The sequence below is a fragment of the Hyla sarda genome, chromosome 2 (genome assembly GCF_029499605.1).
Source record: "Hyla sarda isolate aHylSar1 chromosome 2, aHylSar1.hap1, whole genome shotgun sequence".
In the NCBI taxonomy this organism is placed as follows: domain Eukaryota; kingdom Metazoa; phylum Chordata; class Amphibia; order Anura; family Hylidae; genus Hyla; species Hyla sarda.
In genome coordinates this window covers 224,647,209-224,670,592 of record NC_079190.1, presented here as the reverse complement: position 1 = coordinate 224,670,592, position 23,384 = coordinate 224,647,209, and the positions used below count along the sequence as shown (strand labels likewise).

Genomic DNA, 23,384 nt, shown 5'->3' with positions numbered 1-23,384 from the left:
AATATCATGACTAACTCTATTAACATGTATACATTTTATAATAAATACTGAGGGTCTTGTCTATAGCAAAGAGCAATAAATTACTTGTGGCATAATAAAAGTTATATAACTGTACTAACTTTTAAAGAGGATATCTCAAGATTAAAATGTATCAATTTATTACCCTGATTGGTGGGAATTTGACTGCTGGAGCTCCCACTGATCTTGAGAACAAGGGTCCTCTGCCCCTCGAGTTAAAGGGGTACTCCGCTGCTCAGTGTTTGGAACAAACTGTTCCGAACGCTGGAGTCAGCACCAGGAGCTTGTTACATCATAGCCCCGCCCCCTCAAGATGTCACGTCCACCCCCTCAATGCAAGTCTATGGGAGGGGGCGTGATGGCCCCCTCCCATAGACTCGCATTGAGGGGGTGGGGCGTGACATCATGAGGGGCGGGGCAATTACATCACAAGCTCTCGGCGCAGGCTCCAGCGTTCAGAGCAGTTTGTTCCAAATGCTGAGCAGAGAAGTACCCCTTTAAGGTGACAATGGTACATGAATACAGTGTTTTGCTATCCTCGACAGTTCCATAGAGTAAATAGAGATGCAACTGAGCATGCCTGCTGCTGCCCTATTCATTTGGGGGACAAAGGATCCTTGCCTTGTGATCAGATCAGATACTTATCACTAACTCTATTGACATGTATACATTTTATAATAAATACTGAGGGTCTTGTCTATGGCAAAGAGCAATAAATTCCCTGTGGCATAATAAAAGTTATATATAACTGTAATAACTGTAATAAATGTAATAGGTTTTAAAGAGGATATCCCAAGATTTAAACTTATCAATTTATTACCCTGATTGGTGGGAATTTGACTGCTGGAGCTCCCACTGATCATGAGAACAAGGGTCCCCTGCCCCTCGAGTTAAAGGAGTACTGCTCAGCGTTTGGAACAAACTGTTCCGTATGCTGGAGTCGGAACCAGGAGCTTGTGATGTCATAGCCCCACCCCCTCAAGATGTCACGTCCGCCCCCTCAATGCAAGTCTATGGGAGGGGGCGTGATGGCCCCCTATCATAGACTAGCATTGAGGGGGTGAGGCGTGACATCATGAGGGGGTGGGGCTATGACATCACAAGCTCCTGGTTCCGACTCCAGCATACGGAACAGTTTGTTCCAAACGCTGAGCAGTACTCCTTTAACTCGAGGGGCAGGGGACCCTTGTTCTCATGAGCTCCCGGCAATGGCTCCAGCGTTCGGAACAGTTTGTTCCAAATGCTGAGCAGCGAAGTACCCCTTTAAGATGACAATGGTACATGAATACAGTGTTTTGCTATCCTCGACAGTTCCATAGAGTTAATAGAGTTGCAACTGAGCATGCCTGCTGCTGCTCTATTCATTTGGGGGACAATGGATCCTTGCCTTGTGATCAGATCAGATACTTATCACCTTTCTATGAATAGCTAATACATTAGGATCTTGGGATAATTTCTTAAAGCTTTATCTACTGTAATTTAAGTTACAGTAGATAAATAGGACCTCTTTAATTTTTGTATTTGAGTGGCACAATAATGAAAACTATTGTCTGTAAATTGGTTGATCTTATTTACCATAATCTGATGTTAGTAAATAACCCAATTAGCCTAGAATGGCTGAATCGGAATTTCTCATGTTGGGGGGAAGGGGAAGTCTATGACGGAAAAAGACACTTTGGTGCATAAAAACTAGCCCTCTTTATAAGCAATGATGGGCACTGCACACAAATAAGCACCTGAAAGTTTTGTTCACATTTTTTAATAACATGGCACAATTTACATAACACAAGTCTTCGCTGATGAGGAACATGCTGAAGATTGAGTCGCTTCATTTTTATGTTTGTTTTTTTTTTTCCTTTTCAGTTCTCTTTTTTTCCTCTTTGTATATGTACTAAAAAGGAATTTCTTACATACAAGATAAACAGCAAAAGGTTTGTATATAACAATCTCTTTACAATACTGAAAGCTACCACTACTGTTCCAGTGTACATATTCTTCTGGGAGAGATTGCTCCTTAAAAAAACACTGCACAACATCTGGAGTTCACAAAATCTGAAGCTCACAACTAAACCTTCAGTTGACTACTAAAATAGATCTCTGCTTATTAGAAACAACTGTTGGGAGTTTTATTAATTGTTTTGCTTTTGCCAAAACAGGATAACAACTTAAGATCACTTTAATACACTAGAAGACCAATGAACTATGTTTATTTCATACATATAATTTACAACCCAGTAAACCAAATGTGTATGGTATTTCTTCAGGTAAAGTCATATAATCTCCAATCAAAGATATGTAAACAATATCTAGGCTTAATAAACTGACTATGAGCTAAACATATGGTACAAACATCCTGTGTGAATGTTAGTATTTTGTGGATCAGCATGGCCACGACTTCAGGCCATCAGGCACAACGGGTGGACACAAGGTGACAAGTCTACCAGTTGATAGTAACCACTGTTACCATTGCCTTGACCTAGCTCTTCCCAATATTGTTTTCAATATGAAGTAAGCCTTATATTTATAGGAAGATGTATCTTAATTTTAGATGAATATTTGTTTGTGTTCATTGTGACAAGACAATGATAGTACTGGAGATCTAAAACACAGGTGGATAAAAAAAGAAAAAAAAAGGCAAACAATGTAGTAACACAAGCTTCTTAGGGACAATATGACTTTAGCTGTGTAAGTGTGGCAAATGTTCAGTTTGTGTTACAACGGCTTTATAGTGAAAGCCTCCACAATAATTGCATAGTTGAGGGGGTTTAGTTGTCTCTAATAATATACACAGCACAGTATAAACAGACTGTGTTTTAAATAGTAACATTGTAAACTGCACAGTTTAAGAAGTATTATTGTATTATGTTATGTCTATTTACATTTGTACACAGTAAAGCTTTCATCCTATCCTTTTGCATATATGAACCAATACCCAATGAAGCAAATAGTTTTTACATAAATATTTACATGTTCTTTCAATATCATAAGTCTGATACAGTCCATATGGATGTAATGAATTATCCCCTTCAAGTCCAACCAAATGCTTTACATTAGTAAAATAAATCAATTAAAGACAAACATTTAAATTGGCCAAAAGATATGGAAATTTGCAACAGATAATATACAAAAAGTGAAAATCATTGCTCTTAGAGATTTTACATTTGTACAAAGATTGTGTGTCAAGTCTTGCCCTGATTTACATTTAATCAGGCTATTTGTCCATAAGCTTTTTCAATGTATTTATCGTGCTTCAATATCCTTCAATGTGTGAGAAGGAGGTCTGTCTCTTATCTCTGCTGCCAATGGAGTAGTCCTCCTGGGAGAACCTGGTCGTCCTCCCAATGTAGAAATAAGTGGAGGTGGGGCACTTAGTGCTGCTGTTGGGGGAGTCTTATTAAGAAGTCCATTTTGATGTCCTGCTGTAGGACTGACCCTGGGATAATGCATGCTGGGAAGTCCTGGTGTCATTAAACTTGGATGAGGCAGGTGACCATCCAATGCAGCTGGATGAACTGCATGTAGGCGGGCATGTTCATAGTCCTCTCGAAGCATATGTAACCTTTCCCTCTCTTCCAGTTGACTTGCTCTTTCATGTTCTCGGCGTGGGTCGACAGAAAGATGATGGTGGTGATGGTTGTAGTCATGGGGTTCTCTGTCCCTGAATGACCTGTCTGATTCATATAACCTTGGTGCGGTAAGACGGTGAAGTGGATCATTTCGCAACAAAAAATCTCGTCCGAGGGGATCACGTCTATGAATATCTAGTCCTCTGTATGGGTCTCTCAATGGATCTCGCATTGGATCCCAGTGAAATGACGGGTAAGGGAAACGTTCACCTCCTGGAATTGGGCTTATACCCATAAAAGGAGTCATCATGCGAGTCCTATCTAGACCACCAATAGCGTTCATTGGATGCATTCCTGTTACACCCACAGCCATTGGCATGGACGTTAAATGACTTGGATGAACATTTGAAGTAGATATCGGAGGAGCTTGTTCAGAGGATCTATGAATAGTAGGTCCTTCCGAAACTAAAACATCATGGTCTTCCTTTCTTTCTTCTTTTACTTTTACATCATTACTTTTCTTTTGAGTATCATAAGTCTCACTTTTTCTTTCATTTTCTCGATTAGAAGTGCTATTGGGTCTAGTGCTCTCCAACACTGGTGCTCTGACATAAGGTGAAGGCACCCTTGACAGCTGTTTAGCTTCCTCCGTAGCTCTACTTTCATGAACAATGTTTTCTTTCTCTGAAATGTGGTTATCTTTTGCTTTGTGCTCTTCCATGTTATTTTCTTTCCATGAGTCAGAGTGATCCCTTTCCCGTTCTTTAGGCTTTTCTTTATCTCGTACCTCATTAGTTATGTGACTTCTACTTTGTTCTGATAAACTGCGGTTATGTCCTAATGAATTTACTTGGCTAACAGGTGCTGGTGAAGGATGACTAGAGTGCCTTTTTTCCAGACTTTCCCTAGAAAAATAAAGAATTTAAATGTAATTGCAATAATAATAATATCATTAAAATATTAATAACATCACTGCATCCTTTGTTACAATACAATTGGGAATGAAACCGGAAAAAGATGGCATATATTGTATCAACACTAGTGTGTTAAAGGTGTTGTCCTTTATTGTGAACATCTTTTTATGTAGACTGTTAGATTATGCAATATTAAAACAAGCCTGGCATGCCACTTTTTAAGATGACACCAGCGGATCATTAGGGTTACAGGTACAAGAAACAGGGTGGTCACCTGAACTTAGGGTTGGCTTTATTCTCAGTGGTTACCTAGTTGGAATGATCCCTTTTTATTTCTTATTAAATAGAATTTACTTAGAAGAACATTTGTTTAGAGTAAATATCTACTATTCTGCTAAATTAAAAATACAAATTCTAATGATAATGTCTATCTAAAGTAATGAGTCTTAACAAGATAAAATATATTCTTAATTATGTTTACCAAAATGATATAACAGCATATTCTTTGTACATCATGTTTGTAGGACATAAGTGTATTGATTAACACACCTTTCTTTATCATCCTTAGATAATGATTCTCTTTTCTCAGAATCTCGGTCATGAGCTGTAGCAGAGGAGCTGCGTTCTGTTTCACCAGGTTTCAGCCAAGGTGGAGGTGTTGGGAAAGATGGTGGTGTCCGATGAAGTCGATTCCATGGTTCATGGGGATTGTTGAAGCCCTGCATATTTGGACCTTCCTTATGGCTGAACATTGAATTGGAGGCTATATAAAAGAGGAGATTAAGGTTTTAATGTGGTTGTACGGACCCTAAAGATTACAAAACCTCAACAATATATTTTAAAGGCAGCAGAAAGTGTAAATGTTAGTGGTACTAACCCATAATGAGGGGGTGGTTGAAGGGTCTGGTTGTTTCTTAGGAGAAAAGACAAAGAAAAATGACAGCTTTCCTAAATTTTGTTCCCATTCACATTTGCAATTAGACATCTATAAGCAATATTTGATAAAGTTTGGGGAAATATTTAATGGAAATATAAGGGAACCAAATTTAAAACATTCATCAAGTCATGTGGAAAGAACACTGAATATTGGCAACCAAACAACCAAAAGCTTCCTTCAAATTTCTATGGCTCTAATTTTTTTGCACAAATTTTTATATTTACTAAAACACATCATTTACTGTCTATAACATCAGGTTGCACTTTTTGGATTATTTAACCTCAAACTTTATTTTAAAAAAAATAGATGATATCCTTGTTGAAATACTTTCTGGTAGCTGGTTAGGTAGTTGGTGTAGATAGGACTTCCCCCAACTTTTTATATAGTTTTCTACTAATAAATGACTAGCTCTGTTTGTTTATTTCAAAGTTAGAAACATATACATACACAATAAAAGCATACATATCCCAGACAGTCCAGAAAAATTTGGACAGTCAAATCCATTTTTCACATACATTTGGTCATGTCAAACACAATTAGGGAGATAATCATTAACTTTTTATTAGTAAATCTGTGTTTGTTGTTCATAGTAACCAATCAGATCTCAGATTTTCTTTTACTGAAGCTCATAAGAATTTGAAAGCTGAGCTGTGATTGGTTGTTATTGGCAAAACACATCAATTTCCTATTAAAGAGTTTTTGAGTATTCCCCCAGTGTGCTTATCAGTTAGCACAATACTCAGCTATTAATTTTACATGATCTAGAATGTGTTAAAGCAATACAAGAACAGATATTAATAAAATCTGAAAAGGGTTGTCTACTTTTCTCCAGAAAAGGCACTAGTCAATGGTCTAGTATTGCAACGTAGTCCCATTCGTGTGAATTGAGATTGGTTGACTTTATTTTTAATCTAATGCATGGTAGCCATAAATGATCCAGGCAAGATACTAAGGGCCTTCCGGCAAACAGAAGAGCTCAATATTGCACAAGGATCTTTTACAACAATAATTCTCCTTGTGATGACTTAGCTATCCCTTTGTACAAGACAGAAAGGAACCATTCCATAGTGCCATCACAACTACATAAACATGGCTATTTTTTTAAATTTCTTCTGAACTACAAACAATATAATAACATATAAGATATATAATATATGGTACTTACTAACTGAAGGATTTCCAAGGCCTCCAAAGGCATTACCACCCACAGAACCAAGACCACTGAACGTTGAAGGACGGTTAAAAGGTTCTATGACAAGAAAAGTTAAACATAGTTTAGCTATAAGGGAAAGGAAAATCATATTTATCAAATATAACATAACATTATCTATAAGTTAAGGATAGCATAAAAAATCCAATACATTTTAATTTTATAGGTAAATTTGATATATTATAAAGATTAATACTTACCAAGATGAGCAGATGGATTGAGAAAATTGCCGTGATGGGGAGGAGGACCAAAAGGTGCTCCTGCAGGGTGTCCACCACCTGAAAGTTTAGGAGAAAAAAATGAAAATATTGATTTATTTATTTTTTACTTTTGTAAACATGGATGAAGACATCATTCTTAATTGGGATATCAACAACACATCCTAACACTATAATGTTTCCATTTTCATTTTGTTATAAATGTTAAAAGACTACTAGGTTCTCCCATCTTTTTATTCAGTTTATCCTTTAGAACTGTATCAAATTAGATATTTATTATTTAGAAAGCATTTGGACTACTTCTAGCTTATTTCATTTTATTATATAGCAATCCGATATATTGAACTATAGTTAGATATTACAGGTAATATCAAAATTATAAACTATTATTTTTAATCTACTTGATCAAGCAATGGTACTATAGATAGCGTAAGTAAGGCTGAAATATAACACACAACTCCGACCTGATAAAAGGTGAAATGATTGTTGTTAAACGAGGGGAATTCATGATCTGACCCGGCCTTCAAGTGGACAAACTGGGTTGTACTACACAGCCTGACTTCCACCCAATATGAGCGCCAATCTCCTAAATTTGTTTACTGAGTCTACTACATGGCTTAGTATCAGACAGATAGGGTTGCACTAAGAGTCCATCATGAAGCTAATTATTCAGTCATTTGTTAGATGCACATGCCCTTAGCGGGGTGATGTGCATTCGACAAGATAATTATTGACATATTTGGCCAATAATCTCCCCTTGTAATAGAGCCCTGAAGTCCCATTGACAGAGAAAATAAACGTGCATTCCTTAAAAGAGCAATTAAAAAGAAGAAAAAAAACATAATCTATTGTAAAGTAAGAACTTGCATTACTGCTACACATGATAACAGAAAATTACATTCTTTCCCATAACTAAATAAAGAAAAAGGTAAATACCCACCAGCAGCAGAAAATAGAGTTGAAGGGCGTGCCAAGTCATGAGGGTGAGGATGGTGATGGATTGCTCCAAAGAGGCTCGGACCTGGTGGTCTGCTCAAAAACTCAGGCTTCAGGCCAAAATCAAGCTTGTGTGGATCTGTCTGCATCTGTTTCTGAAATGAAAAGCATGACTGGAATTGAGATTTCCCCAGTGGGCAGATAAGAAAGGAGGCTTCAAAGACCATACAAAATGCCACATTCACACCTTGAAATTGCAAAACTGATCTTTGTATGTGCTATAATTGAAATTACACTTTTTAAAATCTGATGTTATCAGAAGTGACAGACAGCTTAGTCTGGATAAATGGGAGAGACATGACTTGTAGGCAAAATTACGTTCTTACAAAAATTGAACCTCTGCACTGAAACTGAAATAAAAAAGAGGTCCTACACTAGACAATCCTATAAGGAAATAACATTAGCTGTTAAATAAATGATTATCCATGTACAAAGAGCAGTCTTCTCACATGCCATTGTAATTAAATTGGTAATTAATAAAAAGTAATTACAAAGTGCAATAAAGAAATTATACCAATACAAGTTGAACCCAAAAATTACAATGATATAGAATAAACATTCAATAAGCTGTATATATTATCCTCTGACTAGCAGTGGCCATATATTTTAGATAGCTATCAGCCAAATGCTCTCTCAGCCCATGGCCACTTCTACCAGCTCTTAACTGGCTGCACTTCTTTTCCATAAAAAAAAACAAAAAAAAAAAAACCTAACCCAAGCAGGAGAAGGATATACCAGAGCAATAAGCAGAATGCATAATTGTAGGTACAATGCACTCGGAATGTCTTTGCTTGTTTCTTGGACAAGACATCCAAAAACTTAAAAAGATCGACATGAGCAGAAGCATAGTATAAAGGTCAGGGAGGTGAAGAGTTCTTGATCAAATTCTCCTCAGCTCCTTAGTCCACCATTCCCCCAAAAAATTTTAAGTCAACTAAGAATATTTCGGTTTAAATAGACTAGAAATCGTTGGGAACAATTTGTGCATAGCTGTGTAGCCAGAGCAAAAAGATCCATGGGCAGAAGGTGGGAGTAGCAGAGAGAGAAACATGGCCGCTTAATAAAACCTGTAGCTGGAAACATAGTCACCCAACAGCTTTGGACATGGTTGCTCAATTGGATCTGTAAAAGGGGACATGGTTGCTCAACAGTTGGAAACATGGTCACTTAATAGGACCTAGGTGAGGCGAGTAACAGAAGTTCTACCCATTCATCCCTATTAAGAAACTAGTTTTATCAGTTCTGTTTTGTGTGCTTCAGTGGGCAAATTCTCATTAAGCTGCAGCTCAGTAAGACATTTGTTCTCTTTCACTGGACAGACAAATAAAAATTAACGTCTGTTACTATATTTTAAGTGTAGAAACTTTAATTACCAAATATAAGTATCAGATGTGTTAAAGTGAGTACATTTAGCAGATCCGGGGAGAACAAAAAATGAAAACAAAAAATGATTCTGGTAAAAAAAAAAATGAAAACTATTTTTTTTATTTTATTTACTTTTCCATATATATCAAAATGAGGCGTTTCCACAGGTACGGTTTACAAAACAATGTTATTTTCTTGAATGGAGGTAGCTGACTTAATGCCTTGCTTTAGGGAAAACATCATAGTGATCACTGGAGTCTATTTACAATCCCCCTTGTGGATTTGCAGTTATTTTAATAGTTTTTTTTTTTTTTTTTCATTTGGTAACTATAGTCTCTAAAGGGAAATTCTCCTTATTTGAAATAAAATAACAACTTGCGTTCTAGTGATAGGTAATCCAATATAATATGAGACTATTTCAAAGACAATAAAGTCCAACACAGAATATAGAAAAGTGTGAAGCTAAGAACACAATCACTATTGTACTATTCATTATTGTGAATTTTAAAGCAGAACCTCTAATAAGGAACAAAACAAATTAAGGAACACATTTTATTTAGAAGCAATGGGGAAAATGTATCAATCAGTTTTCCAAACATTTTAGGAGTATTTTGTACCAAAATACTAAATGTGTAAGAAATATTTATGATGCTTTTTTGCCAGTAAGAATACCTCTGTACAACACTCTAGGTAGTTTTTGTCTAAAAAGAGGGCATGTTGGCATTGTGTCCAAGTTTAGGACAAATTAATCGTCCAATGAAAGCTTGTTTCTATCCCAAAGTACACCATCATCAAAATGGTCTAAATAGTTCAATTGGCAACTGTGGTGCATATGTCTCATACATGATGTCTCATTAGAGAATAGGACAGATTTATTAAAGTGGTATACTGAGGAAAAAATATTTTTTGTAGTAATATGCCAAGCCTGCTTAATAAAATAATAAAAACCTTCCTTCACCCTCCACTCTCCCTTGTAGCTCCAGTATCAGGGCACCCAGTGACACTGCTTTGTATAAGCTGCAGAGCATAGCGACTACAGCCGGGGAAACTGACATTAATATTCACCAAGAGACAGTGCTGCATCCAGTGATTGGCTGAGTGGTGCTGTGACATCTTGTCTACAGCTGTGGCCAGAAACAGACTATCCACCAAGACTGACCAGAGACAGAGTACCCTGTAATCAGAGGCTACGAGGGAGCAGAGGAAGGTAAGTTAAATGGGCACTGTTAGATTCAAACACTTTTTTTTATACATCTTGAAAAAACATTAACCTTTCTAATATACTTCATAAGATTTATTTTCCTTTTTATAGAAATCATGGCTTATAAAGTCACGGCTTTGTCCAAGCTGAAGCACAGGCATGGACAAAGTCCAGTAAGTGAGGGTGGGCTAGCACTACCCTGTGTCTGATAGGACAGGAAAGAGCATAGAGGAGTACTATCAGGCAGGAGAAACATAGAAACAGAATGTGTCGGCAGATAAGAACCATTTGGCCCATCTAGTCTGCCCAATAATCTGAATCCTATCAATAGTCCCTGGCCCTATTTTATATGAAGGATAGCCTTATGCTTATCCTATTCATGTTTAAACTCCTTCACTCTATTTGCAGCGACCACTTCTGCAGGAAGGCTATTCCATGCATCCACTACTCTCTCAGTAAAGTAATACTTCCTGATATTACTTTTAACCTCTTCAGGACATAGGGCATATGGATACGTCCTGCATTCCGAGTCCTTAAGGACCGAGGGTGTATCCATACGCCCGTGGGAATTCCGGTCCCCACCGCTAGCCGGTTGGGGACCGGAGCCGGATGCCTGCTGAAATCGTTCAGCAGGCATCCCGGCATATCGCCCAGGGGGGTCATTATGCCTCCCCATGTCGGCGATGGCCGCAGATCGCTGGACAATTCAGTCCAGCGATCTGCGGCGATTCCGGGTCAATCGGGTCTCCAGTGACCCAGTGACCCGGAATTACTGGCTGCAGAGCCTGCAGGGGTGAGGTGGCACTTGTGCCACCTCACGATCGCCCTGATTCGTCGGCCGACCAATCAGGGCGCCTGCTGCGGGTGTCACTCCCGCAACCCGCTCTGCCCCTCTTCTGGAGGATGTGAGCGGGTGCGGGACGTGCACCCGGGTGCTGGGGACCCCGATCCCCCGCGTTAATGTTGGGATCGGGGCCCCAGGAGCAGCAGCGGTGGCGACGACGAGGGACTGACCTGCGCGGCGAGGATCGTTGGAGGTGAGTGACAGCCTCCTGCTGTTGCTTAGCAACAGCTCTCAGCATGCAAAAAGGGCATACTGGGAGCTGTAGTTATGCAACAGCAGGAGGCAGACCACCACAACTCCCAGCATTCCCTTATGGGCATGCTGGGACTTATGGTTTTGCAACAGCTGGAGGCACATTCTTTCTATGGAAAAGTGTACCTTCAGCTGTTGTATAACTACAACTCCCAGCTTGCACAAACAGCTAAAGTGCATGCTGGGAGTTGTAGTGGTGCATCTGCTGGTTGCATAACTACAACTCCCAGCATGCCCGTTGGCTGTCGGTGACTGCTGAGAGTTGTAGTTTTGCAACAGCTGAAGGCACACTGGTTGTGAAACTCAGAGTTTTTTTTTACCTAACTCAGTGTTTCACGACCGGTGTGCCTCCAGCTGTTGCAAACTCCAACTCCCAGCAGTCACCTTACACCATGCACCATACATGCTGGGAGTTGCAGTTTTGAAACAGCTGGAGGCACACTGGTTTTGAAACACTGAGTAAGGTCACAAACTCAGTGATACATAACCAGTGTGCCTACAGCTGTTGCAAAACTAAAACTCTCAGCATGTACAGTCTGTCAGTGCATGCTGGGAGTTGTAGTTTTGCAACAGCTGGATGTTCTCCCCCCCCCCATGTGAATGTACAGGGTACACTCACATGGGCGGAGGTTTACAGCCAGTATCTGGCTGCAAGTTTGAGCTGCGGCAAATTTTCTGCCGCAGCTCAAACTGCCAGCGAGAAACTACTGTGAACCCCCGCCGGTGCGACTGTACCCTAAAAACACAACACCACACTACACTAACACAAAATAAAATAAAAAGTTAAAAACACTACATATACACATACCCCTAAACAGCCCCCCTCCCCAATAAAAATGAAAGCGTCTGGTACGCCACTGTTTCCAAAACAGAGCCTCCAGCTGTTGCAAAACAACAACTCCCAGTATTGTCGGACAGCCGTTGACTGTCCAGGCATGCTGGGAGTTTTGCAACAGCTGGAGGCACCCTGTTTGGGAATCACTGGCGTAGAATACCCCTATGTCCACCCCTATGCAAGTCCCTAATTTAAGCCTCAAATGCGCATGGTGCTGTCACTTTGGAGCCCTGTCGTATTTCAAGGCAACAGTTAAGGGTCACATATGGGGTATCGCCGTACTCGGGAGAAATTGTGTTACAAATTTTGGGGGGTATTTTCTGCTTTTACCCTTTTTAAAAATGTAAAATTTTTTGGGAAAACCAGCATTTTTTTTTTTTACATATGCAAAAGTCATGAAACACCTGTGGAGTATAAAGGTTCACTTAACCCCTTGTTACGTTCCCTGAGGGGTCTAGTTTCCAAAATGGTATGCCATGTGGTTTTTTTTCTTGCTGTCCTGGCACCATAGGGGCTTCCTAAATGTGGCATGCCCCCAGAGCAAAATTTGCTTTCAAAAAGTCAAATGTGACTACTCCTCTTCTGAGACCTGTAGTGCGCCAGCAGAGCACTTTTCACCTCCATATGGGGTGTTTTCTGAATCGGGAGAAATTGGGCTTCAAATTTTTAGGGGTATTTTCTGCTATTACCCTTTTTAAAAATGTTAAATTTTTGGGAAAACAAGCATTTTAGGTAAAAATTGTTATTATTTTTTTACATTTGCAAAAGTCGTGAAACACCTGTGGGGTATAAATGCTCACTTTATCCCATATTACATTCCCCGAGGGGTCTAGTTTCCAAAATGGTATGCCATGTGGGGGGTTTTAGCTGTTCTGGCACCATAAGGGCTTCCTAAATGCAACATGCCCCCCAAAAACCATTTCAGAAAAACTTACTCTTCAAAATCCCCTTGTCGCTCCTTCCATTCTGAGCCCTCTACTGTGCCCGCCGAACACTTTACATAGACATATGAGGTATGTGCTTACTCGAGAGAAATTGGGCTACAAATACAAGTAAAAATGTTCTCCTTTTACCCCTTGTAAAAATTCAAAAATTGGGTCTACAAGAAAATGCGAGTGTAAAAAATGAAGATTGTGAATTTTCTCCTTCACTTTGCTGCTATTCGTGTGAAACACCTAAAGGGTTAAAACTCTGACTGAATGTCATTTTGAATACTTTGGGTGGTGTAGTTTTTATAATGCGGTCATTTATAGGGTATTTCTAATATGAAGACCCTTCAAATCCACTTCAAACCTGAACTGGTCCCTGAAAAATATTGAGTTTGAAAATTTTGTGAAAAATCGGAAAATTGCTGCTGAACTTTGAAGCCCTCTGGTGTTTTCCAAAAGTAAAAACTCATCAATTTTATGATGCAAACATAAAGTAGACATATTGTATATGTGAACCAAAAAAAATGTATTCGTAATATCCATTTTCCTTACAAGCAGAAAGCTTCAAAGTTAGAAAAATGCACAATTTTCAAATTTTTCATCAAATTTACGGATTTTTCACCAAGAAAGGATGCAAGTATCGACAAAAATTTACCACTTTGTTAAAGTAGAATATGTCACGAAAAAACAATATCGGAATCAGAATGATAACTAAAAGCATCCCGGAGTTATTAATGTTTAAAGTGACAGTGGTCAGATGTGCAAAAAACGCTCCGGTCCTTAAGGCCAAAATGGGCTTGGTCCTATCAGATAGGAGAGAGCACAGAGGAGTACTATCAGACAGGTGAGAGCACAGGGGAGTGCTATCAGAAAAAAGAGAGCACAGAAGAGTGCTATCAGACAGGAGAGCACAGAGGAGTACTATTAGACAGGAGAGAGCACAGAGGAGTATTATCAGACAGGAGAGAGCACAGAGAAGTGCTATCAGACAAGAAAGAGCACAGAGGAGTCCTATCAGACAGGAGAGAACACACAGGAGTCCTATCAGACAGGAGAGAGCATAGAGGAGTACTATCAGAAAGGAGAGAGCACAGAGGAGTACTATCAGACAGGAGAGAGCACAGATGAGTGCTGTCAGACAGGAGAGAGCACAGAGGAGTGCTATCATACAGGAGAGAGCACAGATGAGTTCTATCAGACAGGAGAGAGCACAGAGGAGTGATAGCCCAACCTCACTTACTGGACAAAGACATGATTTTATAAGCCATGATTTCTATAAAAAGAAAATAACATTTTCTTATGAGGTATATTAGAAAGGTTAATGTTTTGCCAAGATGTAAATCATAATATATTTTTTTTGCATCTGACAGTGCCCAAGTTTTTGTTATTTATTTAGTTGGGCTGACCATATTAGTGCAAAATAGAATACTAGTGCATGCTATTACATATTGGTGTAAAATACCATAAACAAAATACTGTAATATTTGAAAATGTTGTTTAATAAGATATTTATCACAGAAAAAAAGGGTTGGATTAGACTCACAATGTCCTACCACTGAGCACACCCAGGCTTATGCCTACTTATGCAAAGATAAGTGTGTGTGTGTGTGTGTGGGGGGGGGGGGGGGGAACCATAAAAGGTTTTTCCAACTTCCAACAATTCCTTTTGTTAGAAATGTCCTCAAAAAAAAAAATATTCACAAGCTGTCTTTTTGCAGTGTTTCCCAGCAATCTGCTGTGACCAGTAGGGGAAACCAGAACCAAGTTTTCAATACCCTTGCAACACTTCTTCAAGGGAAATTAAGCAATAGACAGTTCAAGTTTATATGCTGTCCTTGTCATCTAGATTTGTTAACGTTATAAAATACAGTCGTTTATGGGACTACTGGTCCATAGCTTTTGCAACATATCTTCGAAAGTCAAAGATAACTCATACTTTATTGTCTCAGTATGGCTGCTTGGTGCTTTCTCGGTAATGCAGGACTTGTTTGCATGTAACACCCCCCTAATGACCATAAACACATCACAAACCCATCTTGAGAAAATTCTGTTGGCACCACAGAGCCTTATTAAGTATATTTCTTACATACCACTGATATAGTTATTTCATAGTATCATAATCATGATTTATGTATTATCAAGCAAGCTGCGGGCAATGCATTTTAATTTTCCACTTACCTTGACTTTTTGTTGATGATGGTATATTTGCCAGGCGATATGAACATGCATAGCACACCATTTTCCCGGTTTCTAGATGAAATAAAACAATCATATTTGAAACATTACACAGCACAACTACAATAAACAAAATATATTATATCAGCTGTACAGACAACTAAGTGGCTAGGGGGCTATTTCTGAATGGCTGATGCAGCACTTTGAATTACTGAAGCTTCTCTGATTGTGCACAAGGCTTTTTCCTATAAAAGTTACAGCATGCTGGGTGGACTGCAATGATTCCTGAGTTTACAAAATATTTTGTATTATAGTTCCTGAACTGAGCACATGTTAGTTATGAGCAGAGTTGGCAAACATGATGGCCAAAACTGTGAAGGTCATCTTCTGTATAAAAGATGACAACCCTAAATGATGATCACCAAATCTCGCATCTCGAATTTTGCATTAAATAGAATTTCCTAAAATATAAAATAATGTGATATTGCAGGCATCACATTGATTTCAGCTTTTGTGATTTTCTCCTTATGTCAATAATAAATTGTAAAAACTGCCTTAATTAAAGGGAATCAGTCAGCTGCATTTAGCATACTGATTACACTATTTTATAACTGTTAGGGCAATGAGACACAGGGTACCTATCATATATCTATCTGTGCTTTCATAACCTAGAAAAATGCCTTTATTCTCTGGTGCCAAGTATCATAGAGATGGTCCCAAGCCCTATAAATGTACTGGAATGGCTTATCACTGCCCCTCTCTTCTCTATCCCTTCTTGATTAATAATGAAGATTTCTATGTAAAGTAACCCAATAGGATAGGGGATAAGTGCCTGATTGTGGGGGGGTTCGACTGCTGAGACCCCCCCACGATCTCCCGTACAGGGCCCCAGCTCGGCTGTGGCCAAGCTGCGATGTGTGATGTTCTGCACACAGCAGGTCAGCTGATCCAAACACACTCCCTCCATTACTCTGTATGGGAGAGGCGGAGACACAAAGTTTCTGTGTCTCTGTCTCTCCCATAGAGATAAATGTAGGGGGAGTGTTTTTACCAGCTGACGTGCAGGGTACAAAACGTGCTCTAGAACTTGAAAGAATCCACTCATCAAAACATCGACAAGTCACATTTTGCAAAAGATTTGGCCATATCTAGATTATACAGTTTTGCCAATTGACAAACTGAAATTTCCTACATCAGTCATCCCTGCGACATCCATACATTACATATATGTTACAGTAAAAAATATTTGTAAATAATAACTTTTTACATTAGACATATTTTTTTTAATTAATATAGTTTCCTTTTAGCAGATGATCAGACAACGTATTATTAGTCAATGTTCTTACGCTATTCTATGACTTAGATGATAAATCAATCAATCTATTATGTTGGCTTAATATGTGCAGAAATGATATAATAGACTCTTACCCTCAGCATAGGCCTGAAAGGATCAGTCAACTGTGAAGAGAAAATGACAACTCAGTTACATGCCTGTCACTCAGACAATCACATGAATTAACACATGCTTATTGGTTTCTAATGAAAAGGTATTGAAAGGTTGACATTTTACTTTCAAATTAAGCCTTTTTATAAAATAATGAGTCAATTGTTCACATCCACACAACCTATAGAAATTAATTTTGCAACAATTTACTGACAGAAGACCTCCAACCTTTCCAAGTCTATACGACACATATGCCAGTATATATACTTGCGGCTATGTAGAGTGCACTTTAAAAGCACTCATCCTCATTTCCCATTGTTCTCCATTCTATCCTGCATTTGTATAACAGCCAAGGCCACTTGCTTGTTTTCTACAACACGTCTTTTTTTTTTTTTTTTTTTCTAAAATACAATGTGGGATGTTTTGGCATTGACAAGTATGATATGCTGCCTTGCCAACATTTGACAGCTGCTGTTTTGATATAGTAAAATCCTTTTTATTGGGCTTTAGCTGTTCAATGTATTAGACAAGGCCAAGCTTTCTTGTATAAAACACAAAGCTTCATATGCAAATAGAATCCTGACAGAAGAGAAGTTCCAACATAAAATGCAACATATTGTACTGTACTGTATAAACGTTAATGAATCAATGTATTTAGGCTTTGTCTTCAGATTCAAGTACTGTAGTTCTAGGTCTGGGTAGATTTAATCATTGTTTTTAAAAGTCGGTTTGCAGAATCAATCTAATTCCAAGAAAAGTGAATCCAGCACCACAAACTGAATAGACATTAAGATAAGACTGCAAATGAAGCAGAACTGAATGTGTCAATAAACTGTTTCCTTAGACACCATATTAATAACCTGATAATGCAGTGAGTTTGTATCCAGAGGTTTTCAACATAAGACTACAGAACACCTATATCTAGGATAAGGAATCTATTTTACATTGGTTGGGGGGGGGTGGGGCTGATTCTTGGCTCTTCTGCTGATCAGATGGTTCAAGAGGTTATTGCAGCCTACCCCTTATTTATATGGGTCTGTACCACTGCATGCCGTACACCAAGTAGCGGCTGTACATTGCAATGCAGCCGTGTTCCATACACTTGATTGATGTGGCGAATGGTGGTCAAGTTGAAGTCCATAGGAATACATTAAGTTTTATGCAAGCACGTGGATTGAAGCTGTGTCATCCAGACATGTCAAACATTTAGATTGTGCAGTGTCTCAATCCTGAAACCCACTGCCATCATAAAGTGCCCACCTCACTCCCGTGCTGTCAATCATAACCAAATCTTTTACTGCCTTAGTTTATGCAGTGACAGAGTTGGCCGGAGCAGCCAGCTGGGAAGTGAAAAGCGCTGCAACACACTTCAGTGGCGTATTACTCGCAATTGCAGCGATTCTCAGGACAGTTGGAAATGTCCAAAGTTTTTTTTTTCCAAATGACAGTAAAGCTATAATGAAATCAATTATTATCATAGCTGCAGAGATATGTGTACTGGACTGCTTATCAGAGGTAAATGGACCTAGTATGACTGGGTAATGATATTCTTATCTAGTAACAATTCTGTTTACCTTTAAAAAAGATATTGTTTAAAAACAAGCTTCTTATTTGCGGTGTAATGAAAATGAATGTAAATGTCACATGCCATTGTCTGGTCTGGGTAGCTAAAGCTTTCAGTGCATGTTCCTGTTTGTTCAACCCTGACTTGGAAATCAAGAGACTCCAATTCACCAATTACATCAATATTTCATCAGCACACTCAATAACACAGCAGCTCTGGGAATATGGGACTGCATTGTTACAACAACAACAAATACTGCATTTCATGCACAAGTCATTTCAACACTATCACCACAGGGAAAGCTTTCTTGCTTTAAAGAGTGAATTTGCTGCTAATGTACCTTAAAGGCAATGGATGTCTTCTCCAAATCAATTTTGAAACCTAACTTTTTTCTTGCACAAATACATTTTTTTTATTTATTTTTTTAACACTGAATATAAACTAAAGCAGTTTATGATGTTTTGGTCCTTGGCTAATGAACACAATCCCTGCATCAGTCCAAGACACATAGCAAAGAGGGTATATTGGTGTGTGTGTGTGTGTAAGGTATGACTAAGGGAGTTGAAACTGAATGTGAAGTTACTAGGCCTTTTTAAAAAATAGTGATCTACATAGTTATTTTTTCTTAAGTGAAAAAAGCCGAATTTTTCCAACAGACGTGAATATATTCTTCGTGCTATTCCCTTTGCATTTATTACATTAAATTCTTTATTTTTGTGGACACTACACTTATCAGGGAATTTATCATGCCTTTTTCAGTCCTTCTTTTAAGCTTGAACTTTTCCCCTTAAGCCTATTTAAGGCTGCATTCACACCACGTTTTTGCAATACAGTTCCCGCATCAGGTTTTTGACTAAACTGTATCAAAACGTGTGTACAAATTTTAACCCGTATACAGTTAAAAACCGTAAACGGTTTGAAAACTGACATCCGGTTGCATCCGTTTTTTAAGAAAAAAACATATACATTTTAACTTTTCACTCCATTTTGAATAAAGTTTTACTTGTTTGATTGAAATTCCAAGAAAAAAAACTGTGCAAAGTCAAAAACCGTATGGAACTGTATGCACATACAGTTCAGTACGGTTCCCATTGACTCCCATGTAAAAAAAAAAAACGTATACGGTTTAATACAGTTTTTCAACCGGTCCTAAAACCGTGGTAGACTACGGTTTTGGGTACAGGAAAAAAAACCTGACAAAACTGTACAGGATGCAAAACGGACACAACCTGATGCATCTTTTTGCATACGGTTTTCAATGGAGAGTCAATGCATACGGTTTTCAATGGAGAGTCAATGCATACGTTTTCCAATACGGTTCCATACGGTTTTCACAGAAAACGTATACGGGAACTGTATTGCAAAAACGTGGTGTGAATGCACCCTAAAATATATCAAATCCATCAAATTGTCACACACAGCGTATGATGAATTTGGGGCTTTTTCTAATGTACTTTTTTGCGTTGCGGATTTGTACACCACATGTTGAATGAAATGAGATTGCACACCAAAATTTGATATAATTTTAAAAAGTCACTAATAAAAGGTGAAACTAAAAACCCACAACAATTAAAGGGGTTATCCAGGAAAAACTTTTTTTTTTATATATCCACTGCCTCCAGAAAGTTAAACAGATTTGTAAATTACTTCTATTAAAAAATCTTAATCCTTTCAGTACTTATGACCTTCTGAAGTTAAGGTTGTTCATTTCTGTCTAAGTGCTCTCTGATGACACGTGTCTCGGGATCCGCCCAGTTTAGAAGCAAATCCCCATAGCAAACCTCTTCTAAGCTGGGCGGTTACCGAGACACGTGTCATCAGAGAGTACTTAGACAGAAAAGAACAACCTTAACTTTAGAAGCTCATAAGTACTGAAAAGATTAAGATTTTTTAATAGAAGTAATTTACAAATCTGTTTAACTTTCTGGAGCCAGTTGATATATATAAAAAAAAGTTTTTTCCTGGATAACCCCTTTAACCCCTTAAGGACCCAGGACATACGGGGACGTGCCCGCACCCTGGGCTTTAAGGACCCAGGACGTCCCCGTACGTCCTGGCGTTTTACGGTCCCTGCCGCGCGCTGGGCAGAGATCGGAAGCGGATGCCTGCTGAAATGCTTCAGTAGGCATCCAGGGCAAACGCCGAGGGGGGCCATGTAGGCCCCCCATGTCGGCAATCGTCGCAAATCGCAAGGGAAATCGCCACTGTGATCTGCGGCGATACTGGGCTGATCGGGTCTCTGGGACCCAACCGCCCGGTAATTTTGCATGATCCCGGTTGTCACAGACAGCCAGGATCATGCTGAAGTATAGGAGCGAGGTGGCAAGCCTGCCACCTCCTCCTATCCCCTGCGATCCGTCGGTTAGCTAACCGACCAATCGCAGGGGGGGGGCGGTTACTTCCTCCTGCCCGGCCCCTGGAAGTCCGGAGAGAACGGAAGGAAGACCGGAGGAAGCGGCAGGGGACGTGGGAGTGCTGGGGCCAGGCCCCGGTACTTACCTCGTCCCTGAAGACCCGGATCCTGGCGGTGGAGACGGCGGGGGTGGGGACAGGTGAGTGGACCTTCGGCGGCGGCGTGGGACCTTTGCAGCAGTCCAGACCGCCGTAAAGTGATCTGGACTGCTCCATCTGGTCCCCTTACACTACAACTCCCAGCATGCCCAGACAGCCCTTGGCATCTGGGCATGCTGGGAGTTGCAGTTTTGCAACATCTGGAGGTCCACAGTTTGGAGACCACTGTGCCCTTCCAGATGTTGCAAAACTACACATCCTCAGTATGCCCTTACTGTCCAGGCATGCTGGGAGTTGTAGTACTGTAACATCTGGCCCTTCAGATGTTGCAGAACTACAACTCCCAGCATGCCTGGACAGTTTTGGCATATTGGGAGTTGTGGTTTTGCAACATCTGGAAGGGCACAGATTGGGAACCACTGTATTAGTGGTCTGCAAACTGTAGTCCTCCAGATGTTGCAAAACTACAACTCCAAGCATGCTGGGAGTTGTAGTTCGGCAACATCTGGCTCTAAAGATGTTGCCGAACTACTACTTCCAGCATGCCTAAGAATGTTTGGGAGTTGTGGTTTTGCAACAATTGGAGGCACACTGGTTGGGAAACATTGTCTGTTTCCTAACTCAGTGTTTCCCAACCCGTGTGCCTCCAGCTGTTGCAAAACTATAACTACCAGCATGCACTGATAGACTGTGCATGCTGGGAGTTGTAGTTTTGCAACAGCTGGAGATTCAGGGTACACTCACATGGGCAGGGGGCTTACAGTGAGTATCAGGCTGCAAGTTTACGATGCAGCAAATTTTGTGCGGCAGCTCAAACTCGCAGCGGGAAACTCGCTGTAATCCCCCGCCCGTGTGACTGTACCCTAAAAACATTACACTACACTAACACAAAATAAAATAAAAAGTAAAAAAAACACTACATATACACATACCCCTACACAGCCCCCCTCCCCTCCCCAATAAAAATGAAAAATACTTGGTACGCCACTGTTTCCAAAATGGAGCCTCCAACTGTTGCAAAACAACAACTCCCAGTAATGCCAGACAGCCGTTGACTGTCCAAGCATGCTGGGAGTTTTGCAACAGCTGGAGGCACCCTGTTTGGGAATCACTGGCGTAGAATACCCCCATGTCCACCCCTGTGCAAATCCCTAATTCAGGCCTCAAATGCACATGGCGATCTCACTTTGGAGCCCTGTCGTATTTCAAGGCAACAGTTTAGGGCCACATATGGGGTATCGCCGTACTCGGGAGAAATTGCCTAACAAATTTTGGGGGGCTTTTTCTCCTTTAACCCCTTATGAAAAGGTGAAGTTGGGGTCTACACCAGCATGTTAGTGTAAAAAATTTTTTTTTTTACACTAACATGCTGGTGTTGCCCTATACTTTTCATTTTGACAAGAGGTAAAAGGGAAAATAGCTCCCCAAAATGTGTAATGCAATTTCTCCCGACTACGGAGATACCCCATATGTGGGCGCAAAGTGCTTTGGGGGCGCACAACAAGGCCCAGAAGGGAGAGTGCACCATGTACATTTGAGGTGATTTGCACAAGGGTGGCTGATTGTTACAGCGGTTTTGACAAACGCAAAAAAAACAAAACCCTACATGTGACCCCATTTTGGAAACAACACCCCTCACGGAATGTAATGAGGGGTGCAATGAGAATTTACCCCCCACTGATGTCTGACAGATCTTTGGAACAGTGGGCTGTGCAAATTAAAAATTCCGTACAGTCCACTGTTCCAAAGATCTGACAGACACCAGTGGGGGATAAATGCTCACTGTACCCCTTGTTATACGTTCCTCAAGGGGTCTAGTTTCCAAAATGGTATGCCATGTGGGTCTTTTTTGCTGTCCTGTCACTATAGGGGCTTCCTAAATGCGACATGCCCCCGAGCAAAATTTGCTCTCAAAAAGCCAAATATGACTCCTTCTCTTCTGAGCAAAAATGTGAAATTTGGGGGGTAAACACACATTTTAGTGAAACATTTTTAAAAATGTTTTACATATGCAAAAGTCATGAAACACCTGTGGGGTATTAAGGCTCACTTTATTCCTTGTTACGTTCCTCAAGGGGTCTAGTTTCCAAAATGGTATGCCATGTGTTTTTTTTTTGCTGTTCTGGCACCATAAGGGCTTCCTAAATGCAACATGCCCCCCAAAAACCATTTCAGAAAAACGTACTCTCCAAAATCCCCATGTCGCTCCTTCGCTTCTGAGCCCTCTACTGCGCCCTCTGAACACTTTACATAGACATATGAGGTATGTGCTTACTCGAAAGAAATTGGGCTACAAATATAAGTATAATTTTTCTCCTTTTACCCCTTGTAAAAATTCAAAAATTGGGTCTACAAGAACATGCAAGTGTAAAAAATTAAGATTGTGAATTTTCTCCTTCACTTTG

General features: G+C 39.8%; 1 protein-coding gene across 8 annotated transcripts in view; it reads right to left on the bottom strand.

Moving 5' to 3' along the window:
• Positions 1–1,777: 1,777 nt before the first annotated feature.
• The window catches only part of AUTS2 (activator of transcription and developmental regulator AUTS2), a 1,469,010-nt gene continuing 1,447,403 nt past the window's right edge, over positions 1,778–23,384 (bottom strand). For 4 of the 8 annotated variants that reach the window (XM_056556464.1, XM_056556467.1, XM_056556465.1 and 1 more), the window contains 8 exons: positions 16,889–16,918; positions 15,464–15,535; positions 7,804–7,954; positions 6,846–6,923; positions 6,601–6,684; positions 5,376–5,411; positions 5,048–5,261; positions 1,779–4,489 (listed from right to left, as the gene is read on the bottom strand). In XM_056556464.1, the coding sequence (XP_056412439.1) occupies positions 3,259–4,489; positions 5,048–5,261; positions 5,376–5,411; positions 6,601–6,684; positions 6,846–6,923; positions 7,804–7,954; positions 15,464–15,535; positions 16,889–16,918 (1,896 nt within the window). In that variant the 3' untranslated portion in view covers positions 1,779–3,258. Of the gene's footprint in view, positions 4,490–5,047; positions 5,262–5,375; positions 5,412–6,600; positions 6,685–6,845; positions 6,924–7,803; positions 7,955–15,463; positions 15,536–16,888; positions 16,919–23,384 lie in introns of all 8 variants that reach the window. The other 4 variants (XM_056556469.1, XM_056556470.1, XM_056556468.1 and 1 more) reach the window with 4 other exon arrangements.